The sequence below is a fragment of the Oncorhynchus mykiss genome, chromosome 11 (genome assembly GCF_057628025.1).
Source record: "Oncorhynchus mykiss isolate SJ-2025 chromosome 11, ASM5762802v1, whole genome shotgun sequence".
In the NCBI taxonomy this organism is placed as follows: Eukaryota; Metazoa; Chordata; class Actinopteri; order Salmoniformes; family Salmonidae; genus Oncorhynchus; species Oncorhynchus mykiss.
Genome location: NC_143032.1, coordinates 77,867,501 through 77,882,970, shown reverse-complemented (window position 1 = coordinate 77,882,970; position 15,470 = coordinate 77,867,501). Strand labels below are relative to the sequence as shown.

The window sequence follows — 15,470 nt, the reverse complement described above, 5'->3', positions numbered from 1 at the left end:
TGTACAGCCTGCCCAAAAAAACACAAAGCTGAGCTCATGCATTTCAAGTGACTTTTTTCAAATCCTCATTAGTCGTGCCATGCAGCCTAGCCCAATGTTTGCAGAACAAATAAAGTTACATAAATAATTCTTAATTAAGCATACAGGAGTACCTATTTCTTTGTTAACCTCTCAACACAAAATAGCCCTCAATGTGCGCACGCCCTCAAATCGTTTGGAGAAAATATTGTTTTTATTTTATTCAGCTTCGTTCAATTGAATTCTTCATACTATAAAGTAATATAAAATAATGGCACTGAATTCTAAGCTAATCTTGTCTGCTTAAATGAGGTAGTGTAGCCCACAGCCATATGGCATAGCCAGATCAGGACCCAACGTAAGGACAACTCACATTATGCTATTCTGCTCTTCTGAAATGGACTACATTTTCTTCATATCCTGTTTCTTTAGACCTGTCTAAAATAAATAATGGATTTATTGTGAAGGTGTAGGCTATATTACATGGATTTATTAGACTTTTTAAAATGTAGATGTTCCAAAGGTCTGCATCAGTGGCTTGTAGGATATGTGTGGAAGCCAGGAGATGCTAAATGTGCTTATGTTAATTAACGGTAAATTACCGACAGTTATTTGCTTGACAATCACTGGCTGAATTTCGTAACCGCCACCGCCCTAGATGTGATGATGTGATTGATACAAGTATCTCATCCTCTCCTCTCCTCTCCTCTCCTCTCCTCTCCTCTCCTCTCCTCTCCTCTCCTCTCCTCTCCTCTCCTCTCCTGTCATGATGAGTCATAAATAGTCAGTCTACTCAGCTCCCTCACACTCAAGCATGCTAAAACCTTGCAGACAGTCTCACAGTATCAGACATGCATGCCCACACACAGAAACACGTAGAAATGTATGCAAAGGCTACACAAGTGCAGTCAGACTTTCTGTTGCACTCTCATTCTCTCTCATACACAGACGTACGTGCGCGGGCGCACACATACACACACACACACACACACACACACACACACACACACACACAGTACAATACAGAGTTGAGTTCAGCTATTGCTGTAGGGTTTTTGGGCAGCAGTGGGTTTCTGTTGATTCTCATACCCAGTGAACACATCTCCTCATCCTCTCTTCTCCTCCATCCTCTCTTCTTCTCCCCCATCCTTTCTTCTTCTCTTCCTCCTCCTTCCCCTCATCCTCTCTTCTCCTCCTCCTGCTCCTCCATCCCCTCATCCTCTCTTCTCCTCCTCCATCTCCTCATCCTCTCTTCTCCTCCTCCATCTCCTCATCCTCTCTTCTCTTTCTCCATCCCCTCATCCTCTATTCTCCTCCTCCATCCCCTCATCCTCTCTTATTCTCCACCATCTGCTCATGATCTCTTCTCCTCCTCATCCCCTCAGCATGGTTCCAGTGGTATTTGTTCTGTGGTGAGGAAATCTTGACCCTGCCCAGCATACCTAACCAATACCCACAATATTCTGTCAGTCCACACACAAACCAATACAGAGTCTGACATTAATTTGACATTTTAATATGCTTTTGCCACCACCATCCTATTCGCACCTATACCATTCTATACCAACCACCACCAGCCTATACCATTCTATACCAGCCACCACCAGCCTATACCATTCTATACCAGCCACCACCAGCCTATACCATTCTATACCAGCCACCACCAACCTATACCATTCTATACCAGCCTATACCATTCTATACCAGCCACCACCAGCCTATACCATTCTATACCATCCTATACCAGCCTATACCATTCTATACCAGCCACCGCCAGCCTATACCATTCTATACCATCCTATACCATCCTATACCATTCTATACCAGCCTATGCCATCCTATACCATTCTATACCATCCTATACCATTCTATACCAGCCTATACCATTCTATACCAGCCTATGCCATCCTACACCAGCCTATACCAGCCTATACCAGCCCCCACCAGCCTATACCATCCTATACCAGCCACCACCAGCCTATACCAGCCTATATGATCCTATACCAGTCACCACCAGCCACCACCAGCCAATACCAGCCTATACCAGCCTATATGATCCTATACCAGTCACCACCAGCCACCACCAGCCAATACCAGCCTATACCAGCCACCACCAGCCAATGCCAGCCTATACCAGCCACCACCAGGCTATACCAGCCACCACCAGCCTATACCATCCTATACCAGCATATACCATCCTATACCAGCCTATACCAGCCACCACCAGCCTATACCAGCCACCGCCAGCCTATACCAGCCACCACCAGCCTATACCAGCCACCACCAGCCTATACCATCCTATACCAGCCTATACCAGCATATACCATCCAATGCCAGCCTATACCAGCCACCACCAGCCTATACCATCCTATACCAGCCTATACCAGCCACCACCAGCCACCACCAGCCTATACCAGCCACCACCAGCCTATTCCAGCCACCACCAGCCTATACCATCCTATACCAGCCTATACCAGCCTATACCAGCATATACCATCCAATGCCAGCCTATACCAGCCACCACCAGGCTATACCAGCCACCACCAGCCTATACAAGCATATATCATCCTATACCATCCTGTACTATCCTATACCAGCCACCACCAGCCACCACCAGGCTATACCAGCCTATACCAGCCTATACCATCCGTTACCAGCCTACACCAGCCTATACCAGCCTATACCAGCCTATACTAGCCTATACCATCCTATATCATCCTATACCAGCCACCACCAGCCTATACCAGCCACCACCAGCCTATACCATCCTATACCAGCCACCACCAGCCTATACCAGCCACCACCAACCTATACCAGCCTATACCATCCACCACCAGCCACCACTAGCCTATACTAGCCTATATCATCCTATACCAGCCAATGCCAGCCTATACCAGCATAAATCATCCTATACCATCCTATACTATCCTATACCAGCCACCACCAGCCTATACCAGCCTATACCATCCGCTACCAGCCCATACCAGCCACCACCAGCCTATACCATCCTATACCAGCCTATACCATCCGCTACCAGCCCATACCAGCCACCACCAGCCTATACCATCCTATACCAGCCTATACCATCCTATACCAGCCTATACCAACCTATTTATTTATTTATTATTTTACCGGGTAAGTTGACTGAGAACACATTCTCTATACCAGCCTATACCAGCCACCACCAGCCTATACCAGCCGTTACCATCCTATACCAGCCTATACCAGCCTTTACCAACCTATACCAGCCTATACCAGCCTTTACCATCCTATACCAGCCTATACCAGCCACCACCAGCCTATACCAACCTATACCAACCTATACCAGCCACCACCATCAGCCTATACCAACCTATACCAGCCGTTACCATCCTATACCAGCCTATACCAGCCTATACCAGCCTATACCAGCCCATACCAGCTTATACCTGTTTTTACCAGTCTAATAAAGGGGTTAGAGAGACAATATAAATTGTATGCATGAAAAGAGAGGTGAGAGTTGGGAGGAATGAAGAGTAGGAAAGAAAGCGGGATAGGAGGAAGAGAGTTGGGAGGACTGGAGAGTGTGATAGAAAGGGAGAGAGGAGGAAGAGAGTTGGAGGTAGGAGACAATAATAGTAATCAGTGTTGTCTTTGTCCTCAGACGGCAGTTTGTCTTCGTAATTTAAACACTGTCCTCTCTCTCCTCTCTCCCTCAGCCATCGCTCTCCCCTCATCTTTAGAACATGTAATCACTAGGTACTCTCTTCACTGTCACTCTTCTGTGTGTGTGTGTGTGTATGTGTGTAACCCTCTGTGCTCTGCATAGTGTGCGTTCACATACACCCTGCTGTGTGTGTGTGTGTGTTGTTTTCTCTGTGTGTGTTGTTCGTGTATGGTACAGGCTTATGTAACAGTGATGATCTCCAACAGGTATTCCATGGTAGTCAGTCAGTCACTAGCCAGTCTACATTGTGTCCCCTCCAATCTGTTGGAGAATTATCATTATGTCTGGCTCCCTCCCTCCCTCCCTCCCTCCCTCCCTCCCTCCCTCCCTCCCTCCCTCCCTCCCTCCCTCCCTCCCTCCCTCCCTGTCTCCCTGCCTGTCTCCCTGCCTGTCTCCCTCCCTGCCTGTCTCCCTGCCTGTCTCCCTCCCTGCCTGTCTCCCTGCCTGTCTCCCTCCCTCCCTGCCTGTCTACCTCCCTGCCTGTCTCCCTGCCTGTCTCCCTGCCTGTCTCCCTCCCTCCCTGCCTGTCTACCTCCCTCATCCAAGCAGCTAGTGGATCTGTTGTCTTTGTACTAAAGAGATGCTGACATCCAACTGTCTGTATATTATTTTTGTTCAGTCACAGATAGTGACACTGAAGTGCATTGGTTTATGACATCGAAGTAAAGTGGAGTCACGTGGTGAAGATGACACACTAGAACAGAATTCTGGTTAATATACAGTCATAATGATTTTTTAAAAACACACCTTGTTTATACAGCAAAATACTCTTAAGGTCACGGAGTTCACGGGAAACTAATGAACTAAATGAATGCCACTACCAGTATGGACAAATTATGATAATACTTTTTTTTCCTAGCCACTGTGCTTCTACACCTGCATTGCTTGCTGTTTGGGGTTTTAGGCTGGGTTTCTGTACAGCACTTTGAGATATCAGCTGATGTACGAAGGGCTATATAAATACATTTGATTTTACTTGTGAGTTGGAATTGTAACGGAATTCAGAATACACTTAAGAGGTATATAATTCTGGTGCATTTAAAGCCTCTTAGTTGTGATGTGGCAATAATGTAAGATTAAGATATGGGTGGGTCAGGTGTTCTCCTCCCCAGGTGGCAAGCGTTCTAAGGGTGTCAGCATTCTAATTGCAAAGAAGAAGAATGTCTTTCAAACCTTCTAACTTGCATACTTACCAGGATGGTGGACGTGTGACAGCCTCAGGATGGTTACAAAATGACAAGTGTACCCTAATAAATGTACATGCACCTAATACTTCACAAAACACCGTCCTCTCTTCCTTGGTGCCTGCGATATCTAGCTCTCTTCAGGGTCCCATAGTCATGGGCGGTGACTTTAATTTGGGTTTGCAGTCCCTTACCAGACCGTTCTGGTGCCCCCCTTCCCTCAGACAGGCCTGTCGCAGCAGCAATGGTGGAATTATTTCACATATCTTTCAGATGTGTGGCGCCTGGTGAATCCAGATGAAGCCCTCAATTCTGACTCCAGGATCGACTGTATTCTTATGTCCTCTAACCTGATTCAGAATGATATTGATACCAATATCCCCGCTAATCATATCTCGACAGTCAAGGCTGAACACCTCCCTCTTGAAAAACACGGATTTCACTAGGTGTGACAGAATCATAGAATTCGTTGAACTGAACCGTAGCTCTGTGACTCTGGTTGCCACCATCTGGGAAGCTTTTAAGGCCACTTGTACGGGTTGGATAATTCGTTTCTCATCAGCTGAAGAAAATGAAAGAGCTCAGAGAAAAAGTCTAAGCTGTCTTTGGAGGTTAAAATACTGGAGGAGGAACATACTGTATGTCAGAGCTGTTGAACCTAGCCTTGAGAACCTCCCTCCTGTCTACCAGGGCAGATCTACAGAAACACGAGGAGACTGATTTTGCTCTTTTCCCGACTCCAGAGATTTTATTTTGAGTCAGGGCAGGTGGCAGGGGGGATGTTAGCGCAAGGGGGATGTTAGCGCAGCGGGGATGTTAGCGCAAGGAGGATGTTAGCGCAGGGGGGATGTTAGCGCAGGGGGGATGTTAGCGCAGGGGGGATGTTAGCGCAAGGGGGATGTTAGCGCAAGGGGGATGTTAGCGCAGGGGGGATATTAGCGCAAGGAGGATGTTAGCGCAGGGAGCATGTTAGCGCAGGGGGGGTGTTAGCGCAGGGGGGATGTTAGCGCAGGGGGGATGTTAGCGCAGGGGGGATATTACTGCATAAGGGAAGAGGGCAGGGGGGATGTTAGCGCAGGGGGGATATTACTGCATAAGGGAAGAGGGCAGGGGGGATGTTAGCGCAGGGGGGATGTTAGCCCAGGGGGAATGTTAGCCCAGGGGGAATGTTAGAGCAGGGGGGATGTTAGAGCAGGGGGGATGTTAGAGCAGGGGGGATGTTAGAGCAGGGGGGATGTTAGAGCATAAGGGAAGAGGGCAGGGGGGATGTTAGCGCAGGGGGGATGTTAGCACAGGGGGGATGTTAGTGCATAAGGGAAGAGGGCAAGGGGGATGTTAGAGCAGGGGGATGTTAGAGCAGGGGGGATGTTAGAGCAGGGGGATGTTAGCGCAGGGGGGATGTTAGCGCAGGGGGATGTTAGCGCAGGGGGATGTTAGCGCAGGGGGGATGTTAGAGCAGGGGGATGTTAGAGCAGGGGGGATGTTAGAGCAGGGGGGATGTTAGAGCAGTGGGATGTTAGAGCATGGGGGATGTTAGAGCAGGGGGATGTTAGAGCAGGGGGATGTTAGAGCAGGGGGGATGTTAGAGCAGGGGGATGTTAGAGCAGGGGGGATGTTAGAGCAGGGGGGATGTTAGAGCAGGGGGGATGTTAGAGCAGGGGGGATGTTAGAGCAGGGGGATGTTAGAGCAGGGGGGATGTTAGAGCAGTGGGATGTTAGAGCAGGGGGGATGTTAGAGCAGGGGGATGTTAGAGCAGGGGGATGTTAGAGCAGGGGGGATGTTAGAGCAGGGGGGATGTTAGAGCAGGGGGGATGTTAGAGCAGGGGGATGTTAGAGCAGGGGGGATGTTAGAGCAGGGGGGATGTTAGAGCAGGGGGATGTTAGAGCAGGGGGGATGTTAGAGCAGGGGGGATGTTAGAGCAGGGGGGATGTTAGAGCAGGGGGATGTTAGAGCAGGGGGGATGTTAGAGCAGGGGGGATGTTAGAGCAGGGGGGATGTTAGAGCAGGGGATGTTAGAGCAGGGGGATGTTAGCGCAGGGGGGATGTTAGAGCAGGGGGATGTTAGAGCAGGGGGGATGTTAGAGCAGGGGGGATGTTAGAGCAGGGGGGATGTTAGAGCATAAGGGAAGAGGGCAGGGGGGATGTTAGCGCAGGGGGGATGTTAGAGCAGGGGGGATGTTAGAGCAGGGGGGATGTTAGAGCAGGGGGGATGTTAGAGCAGGGGGGATGTTAGAGCAGGGGGGATGTTAGCGCAGGGGGGATGTTAGCGCAGGGGGGATGTTAGAGCAGGGGGATGTTAGAGCAGGGGGATGTTAGAGCAGGGGGATGTTAGCGCAGGGGGGATGTTAGAGCAGGGGGATGTTAGAGCAGGGGGATGTTAGAGCAGGGGGGATGTTAGCGCAGGGGGGATGTTAGAGCAGGGGGGATGTTAGAGCAGGGGGGATGTTAGCGCAGGAGGGATGTTAGTGCATACATTGAAGCAGATGGAGAAGCAACATTAGAGATAGTAAGGGAGTATTTCAATGTGATGCCAACAGAATGAATCAATCTTTCACATTGTATGGGTCAGAGAGTACAGCAGGTGACAGCGACTGTTCTTTAAGAGCGTTGACCTTCCCACAGTCAATCTAGTGGATGAAGTTGGTTTGGACATCCCGATCAACCAGTTAGAAACTGACAACGCAATTCTGAAAATGTCCTCTGGGAAAAGGCTTGGCGATGACGGCTTGGATATGGAAACCTACAAATGCTTAAAAAAAAACAGCGGTCCCCGATCCTTCTGAAATGATTTGATGAAGCACCACAGTCTGAATCTATGCCCCCGTCCGTCCATGTGTCGAACAACTATCTCTCTGCTACCCAAGTCTAGTAAGGGTCCTTTAGAGGTTTCCGCCCCTTAAGTCTGTTGAACAGCTACTATAAGCTATTAACCAAGACCCTCGCCGTACGCTTAGTGACGGTAATCCCATCAATAATGAATCTAGACCAGGTTGGGTTCATCCCAGGTCGTTTCTCTGTGAATAACGGGCTGTTTCATGCCATGTCTGAGGCTCACTCTCTTAAAACTCCAGCTGTAGCAGCATCCTTGGAAGCCAAGAAGGCCTTTGACAGGATAGAATAGCCATACCTGTTTCATCCACTCATCAAGTTTGGCTTTGGTCCCATTAGCTGGGTCAGGGTCATTATACAGCGAACTTGTCTCATCTGTCAAAATGAATGGTATGGTGTCTGACTCATTTTGTCTCAACCGAGGTGTGAGACAGGGTTGCTCCGCTAGTCCCCTCCTATATATTTTAGCCTTAGAACCCCCTGGCATGTGCGATACGTGCTGAAGAGACCGTTCCAGGTGTGCGCATTTATGAACATGAGTTGAAATTGAATCTATACGCTGACGACATCCTACTCATCCTCAGGAACCCTGCAAATCTCCGCACCCGGGCAGTCTTAACAATGATTGACTCCTTTGGCTCCCTCTCAGGACACAAGATCAACTGGAGAAAGGGAGAGGCTATACCTCTCAACATACACACATTTCAGGCTGACTTAGTGGGTTTCCCATTTGTTTGGATGACTAGAGGAAGTATCTAGGAATTAATATAGTATCCCTCAGAACCAAGATATTCAGCCTAAATGGACCTAATGTATTACCTAGGCTAGCCTATGTCATCTCTTCCATCCCCTCTCAACATCCCACAGTCGTGGTTTAAGGAAGTACAAACTCTCTCCTCGCAGTTCTATTATGGAACAATCAGAAACCAAGGATAGGGTATAGAAAACGGACAGTACCTAGATTTAAAGGTGGGCCGGGTGTCCCAGATGGATTCTTCTACTGCTTGTCATATCAGTCAAGATGTCCCCTTACGTGGGCTTACAAATCAGAATCTAAGATCTGCAGCTGGGAGTGGTTGGAGGAGAGGATAGTGTCACAACACAGGTCCGTTTCACCTGTCATCAACGTGGTACTGCCCCAAACCCCCTACTGCCCCAAACCCCCTACTGCCCCAAACCCAGCTACTGCCCCAAACTCCCTACTGCCCCAAACCCCCTACTGCCCCAAACCCCCTACTGCCCCAAACCCAGCTACTGCCCCAAACCCAGCTACTGCACCAAACCCCGCTAATGCCCCAAACCCCGCTACTGCCCCAAACCCAGCTACTGCCCTTGACAGTGGAATTATCAGGTTCTCATGTAGCATAGTTAAGATGCTGCACAGAAGGTTGGGTGTAAATGGTGTGTCTGTTCCATCCTGTCCCATCTGGCATAACCCCGGAAACACTTTGAGTAGTAGACTCTGGCATAGCCACGGTATTTCATCTATTGGTCAGATTGTTAAAGGCAGATTTTGGTTTGAGCGATTCTTCATTTTTAGCATACCTACAGCTTAAGACAGTCATATACAAGGTTGGTAAAACGGAGAATGCTGACTCCGCCTCTGGAACAGAGTTAGATCAGAACCTCAGGAAAGCTGCCTCCTCGACAGGAACTGGATCAAGCATTTATAGGCCGTTGTTTTTTTCCATCCTAAACACATATTCCCCCATTCAGATTGCATCACAATGGGTCACTTTTTAGCATCACAATGGGTCACTATTCCCCCAATCAGTTAGCATCACACTGGGTCACTTTTTCCCATTCAGTTAGCATCACAATGGGTCACTATTCCCCCAATCAGTTAGCATCACACTGGGTCACTTTTTCCCATTCAGTTAGCATCACAATGGGTCACTATTCCCCCATTCAGATTGCATCACAATGGGTCACTTTTTAGCATCACAATGGGTCACTATTCCCCCAATCAGTTAGCATCACAATGGGTCACTTTTTAGCATCACAATGGGTCACTATTCCCCCAATCAGTTAGCATCACACTGGGTCACTTTTTCCCATTCAGTTAGCATCACAATGGGTCACTATTCCCCCATTCAGTTAGCATCACAATGGGTCACTATTCCCCATTCAGTTAGCATCACAATGGGTCACTATTCCCCCATTCAGTTAGCATCACAATGGGTCACTATTCCCCCATTCAGTTAGCATCACAATGGGTCACTATTCCCCCAATCAGTTAGCATCACACTGGGTCACTTTTTCCCATTCAGTTAGCATCACAATGGGTCACTATTCCCCCAATCAGTTAGCATCACACTGGGTCACTTTTTCCCATTCAGTTAGCATCACAATGGGTCACTATTCCCCCATTCAGTTAGCATCACAATGGGTCACTATTCCCCATTCAGTTAGCATCACAATGGGTCACTATTTCCTCATTCAGATAGCATCACAATGGGTCACTATTCCCCCATTCAGATTGCATGGGAGTGTGACCTGAACACTTCTCTCACCCCATCGCAAAGGGACACTATTTGGAGAAGGGGTCTGACCACTTCAAAATGTGCTAGGAAAAGATGATTCAGTACAAGATATTGTGCAGAGCCTATATCACCCCTGTACATATCCCAAATATCTCTCCATCTGTCTCTACCTCTAATATCTCTCTATCTGTCTCTACCTCTAATATCTCTCCATCTGTCTCTCTATCTCTAATATCTTTCCATGTGTCCCTCTACCTCTAATATCTCTCCATCTGTCTCTACCTCTAATATCTCTCCATCTGTCTCTACCACTAATATCTCTCCATCTGTCTCTACCTCTAATATCTCTCCATCTGTCTCTACCTCTAATATCTCTCCATCTGTCTCTACCACTAATATCTCTCCATGTGTCTCTCTACCTCTAATATCTCTCCATCTGTCTCTACCTCTAATATCTCTCCATGTGTCTCTCTACCTCTAATATCTCTCCATCTGTCTCTCTACCTCTAATATCTCTCCATGTGTCTCTCTACCTCTAATATCTCTCCATGTGTCTCTCTACCTCTAATATCTTTCCATCTGTCTCTCTACCTCTAATATCTTTCCATGTGTCTCTCTACCTCTAATATCTCTCCATCTGTCTCTACCTCTAATATCTCTCATCTGTCTTTCTACCTCTAATATCTTTCCATCTGTCTCTCTACCTCTAATATCTCTCCATCTGTCTCTACCACTAATATCTCTCCATGTGTCTCTCTACCTCTAATATCTCTCCATCTGTCTCTACCTCTAATATCTCTCCATCTGTCTCTCTACCTCTAATATCTCTCCATCTGTCTCTCTACCTCTAATATCTCTCCATCTGTCTCTCTACCTCTAATATCTCTCCATCTGTCTCTACCACTAATATCTCTCCATCTGTCTCTCTACCTCTAATATCTCTCCATCTGTCTCTCTACCTCTAATATCTCTCCATCTGTCTCTCTACCTCTAATATCTCTCCATGTGTCTCTCTACCTCTAATATCTATCCATCTGTCTCTCTACCTCTAATATCTCTCCATGTGTCTCTCTACCACTAATATCTCTCCATGTGTCTCTCTACCTCTAATATCTCTCCATCTGTCTCTCTACCTCTAATATCTCTCCATGTGTCTCTCTACCTCTAATATCTCTCCATGTGTCTCTCTACCTCTAATATCTCTCCATGTGTCTCTCTACCTCTAATATCTCTCCATGTGTCTCTCTACCTCTAATATCTCTCCATCTGTCTCTCTACCTCCTCAGACCACCAGAAGCTAGAGAGAGAGGCCCGTATCTGTCGCCTACTCAAGCACTCCAACATCGGTGAGTCTTTCTCAACTAAACAACGCAGAAACGCAATGACACCTGCCTATGCCTCAATGACACCTGCCTATGCCTCAATGACACCTGCCTATGCCTCAATGACACCCGCCTATGCCTCAATGACACCTGCCTATGTCTAAATGACACCTGCCTATGCCTAAATGACACCTGCCTATGCCTAAATGACACCTGCCGGTGCCGCATTATAACCTTAAGTCTGCCTTGTCAATCTTCTATCTAATATATACAGATGTAGGATCTTAATTTGATCACTCTTTTGTTGCTGAGACTTTTCTGGCACAGCAGGAAATGCAAACTTGTAGTGTATTTGAGTTTCTAAAAGGATTTTTTTTTATTTGCACTAACGAAAAATGTATCGACCACCACATCGTTTTTCATGAATTATAATCCACATAATAATTCACATTTCCTGCTGCTGCAGGATTATTTTCTGCTGTAGCAAACTGGCTCAAATTAAGATCCCACATCTGTATCAATATATCGATTGAAATCTATGTGCTGCACCATAAAGTCTGCAGCTTCAATCTTCAATCTATAAGGCGACACCAAGTTTTGATATCTCTGTCTTGTTTGACTATTCCACATTGAGGATCATGCTCAGTATCCAGGGTTTGGCCTCTGTGCGTTTAGATTTATCCTTCCGGCCAAGTATGAATTAAAGGCTTGTTAATGTTTCTATGCATGGCGTGGAGTTTTTGCCCCCTAATGATTTTCCATTATTCACACTACCTGATTATTCCCACTTCTTCTTGTTGCTTGTTCATTTTATTATTATCTATCCCTTGTTATCACCAGAACATACAGCTCTTGTCCGTTGTCAGATCTAGTGTCAAAGAAGCTCTCCTCTTCCTCTGTTTCTCTGAGCCTTATTCATAGACGCAGGACGTAGCGGTGCTAATCTGAAAACAAGGCTCCACAAATTCGATCAGCAAATTGATTGTGCTACCAGGGCTGGCAAAACCCTAGACCACTGTTATTCTAACTTCCGCGACGCATATAAGGCCCTCCCCTGCCCTTCCTTCGGAAAAGCTGACCACGACTCCATTTTGTTGCTCCCAGCCTTCAGACTAAGACTAAAACAGGGAGCTCCCGCGCTCAGGTCTGTTCAACCGATCAATCGGATTCCACGCTTCAAGATTGCTTCGATCACGTGGATGGGGATATGTTCCGCATTGCGGCGAACAACAACATTGACGAATACGCTGATTCGATGAGCGGACTACAAAAGAAAAACCAGCCCCGTCGCGGATCACGATGTCTTGCTCCCAGACAGACTAAACAACTTTTTTGCTCGCTTTGAGGACAATACAGTGCCACTGACACGGCCCGCTACCAAAACCTGCGGGCTCTCCGTCACTGCAGCCAACATGAATAAAACATTTAAACGTGTTACATTTAAACGTGGCTGGTGTGTTTACAGACATATTCAATCAATCCTTATCCCAGTCTGCTGTTCCCACATGCTTCAAGAGGGCCACCATTGTTCCTGTTCCCAAAAAAGCTAAGGTAACTGAGCTAAATGACTACCACCCTGTAGCACTCACTTCCGTCATCATGAAGTGCTTTGAGAGACTATTCAAACATCATATCACCTCCACCCTACCTGACACCCTAGACCCACTCCAATTTGCTTACCGCCCCAAAAGGTCCACAGACGACGCAATCGCCATCACACTGCACACTGCCCTAACCCATCTGGACAAGAGGAATACCTAGGTATGAATGCTGTTCATCGATTACAGCTCAGCATTTAACACCATAGTACTCTCCAAACTCGTCATTAAGCTTGAGACCCTGGGTCTCGACCCCACCCTGTGCAACTCGGTCCTGGACTTCCTGACGGGCCGCCCCCAGGTGGTGAGGGTAGGTAACAACATCTCCACCCCGCTGATCCTCAACACTGGGTCCCCACAAGGCTGCATTCTCAGCCCTCTCCTGTACTCCCTGTTCACCAACGACTGCGTGGCCATACACGCCTCCAACTCAATCATCAAGTTTGCAGACGACACTACAGTGGTAGGCTTGATTACCAACAACGACGAGACGGCCTACAGGGAGGAGGTGAGGGCCCTCGGAGTGTGGTGTCAGGAAAATAACCTCACACTCAATGTCAACAAAACAAATGAGATGATTGTGGACTTCAGGAAACAGCAGAGGGAGCAGCCCCCCTATCCACATTGACAGGACAGTAGTGGAGAGGGTGGAGAGTTTTAAGTTCCTTGGCGTACACATCACGGACAAACTGAAATGGTCCACCCACACAGACAGCACAAGCATTTCGCAACACTTGCATCAACATCTGCTAATGTGTATGTGACCAATAACATCTGCTAACCATGTGTATGTGACCAATAACATCTGCTAACCATGTGTATGTGACCAATAACATCTGCTAACCATGTGTATGTGACCAATAACATCTGCTAACCATGTGTATGTGACCAATAACATCTGCTAACCATGTGTATGTGACCAATAACATCTGCTAACCATGTGTATGTGACCAATAACATCTGCTAACCATGTGTATGTGACCAATAACATCTGCTAACCATGTGTATGTGACCAATAACATCTGCTAACCATGTGTATGTGACCATTAACATCTGCTAACCATGTGTATGTGACCAATGACATCTGCTAACCATGTGTATGTGACCAATATCATCTGCTAACCATGTGTATGTGACCAATAACATCTGCTAACCATGTGTATGTGACCAATATCATCTGCTAACCATGTGTATATGACCAATAACATCTGCTAACCATGTGTATGTGACCAATAACATCTGCTAACCATGTGTATGTGACCAATAACATCTGCTAACCATGTGTATGTGACCAATAACATCTGCTAACCATGTGTATGTGACCAATACATTTTATTTTATTTTATTTGCTGAGGATGCAGCAGCCCCTGTTAAATCTGCACTTTGAACTTTACTGGTGTAAGGATGTTAGTGAACCCACATCTGTAGCGCGACCCACATTCTTTTGTCAGCATCTCTGCTTTGTCAATAAAGATAGTTGTACAAGATTCCAGAGTTGGAATTGAAAGAGTTGTTTCCCTGTCCCTTTCTCTGTGATGTCATTCTAATGGAATCCAGAAATAACAGAACCCTGTATCTTTCTCTGTGATGTCATTCTAATGGAATCCAGATAGAACAAAACCCTGTCCCTTTCTCTGTGATGTCATTCTAATGGAATCCAGAAATAACAGAACCCTGTATCTTTCTCTGTGATGTCATTCTAATGGAATCCAGAAATAACAGAACCCTGTATCTTTCTCTGTGATGTCATTCTAATGGAATCCAGAAATAACAGAACCCTGTATCTTTCTCTGTGATGTCATTCTAATGGAATCCAGAAAAAACAGAACCCTGTATCTTTCTCTGTGATGTCATTCTAATGGAATCCAGATAGAACAGAACCCTGTCCCTTTCTCTGTGATGTCATTCTAATGGAATCCAGATAGAACAAAACCCTGTCCCTTTCTCTGTGATGTCATTCTAATGGAATCCAGATAGAACAGAACCCTGTATCTTTCTCTGTGATGTCATTCTAATGGAATCCGGATAGAACAAAACCCTGTCTCTTTCTCTGTGATGTCATTCTAATGGAATCCATAAAGAACACAACCCTGTCCCTTTCTCTGTGATTTTCATTCTAATGGAATCCATAAAGAACACAACCCTGTCCCTTTCTATGTGATGTCATTCTAATGGAATCCAGAAAGAACAAAACCCTGTCCCTTTCTCTGTGATGTCATTCTAATGGAATCCAGATAGAACAAAACCCTGTCCCTTTCTCTGTGATGTCATTCTAATGGAATCCAGATAGAACAAAACCATGTCCCTTTCTCTGTGATGTCATTATAA

The 15,470-nt window shown here is 46.6% G+C and overlaps 1 protein-coding gene across 28 annotated transcripts in view; it reads left to right on the top strand.

The window, feature by feature from the left end:
• The window catches only part of LOC110536395 (calcium/calmodulin-dependent protein kinase type II subunit beta), a 158,298-nt gene that overhangs the window by 17,803 nt on the left and 125,025 nt on the right, over positions 1-15,470 (top strand). For all 28 annotated transcript variants that reach the window (XR_016484703.1, XM_090191163.1, XM_090191156.1 and 25 more), the window contains exon 3: positions 11,509-11,568. Coding sequence is in view for 26 of the 28 variants with exons in the window: in XM_090191163.1 (XP_090047289.1) it covers positions 11,509-11,568 (60 nt within the window). In the remaining 2 variants the exon portion in view is untranslated. The remainder of the gene's footprint in view (positions 1-11,508; positions 11,569-15,470) is intronic.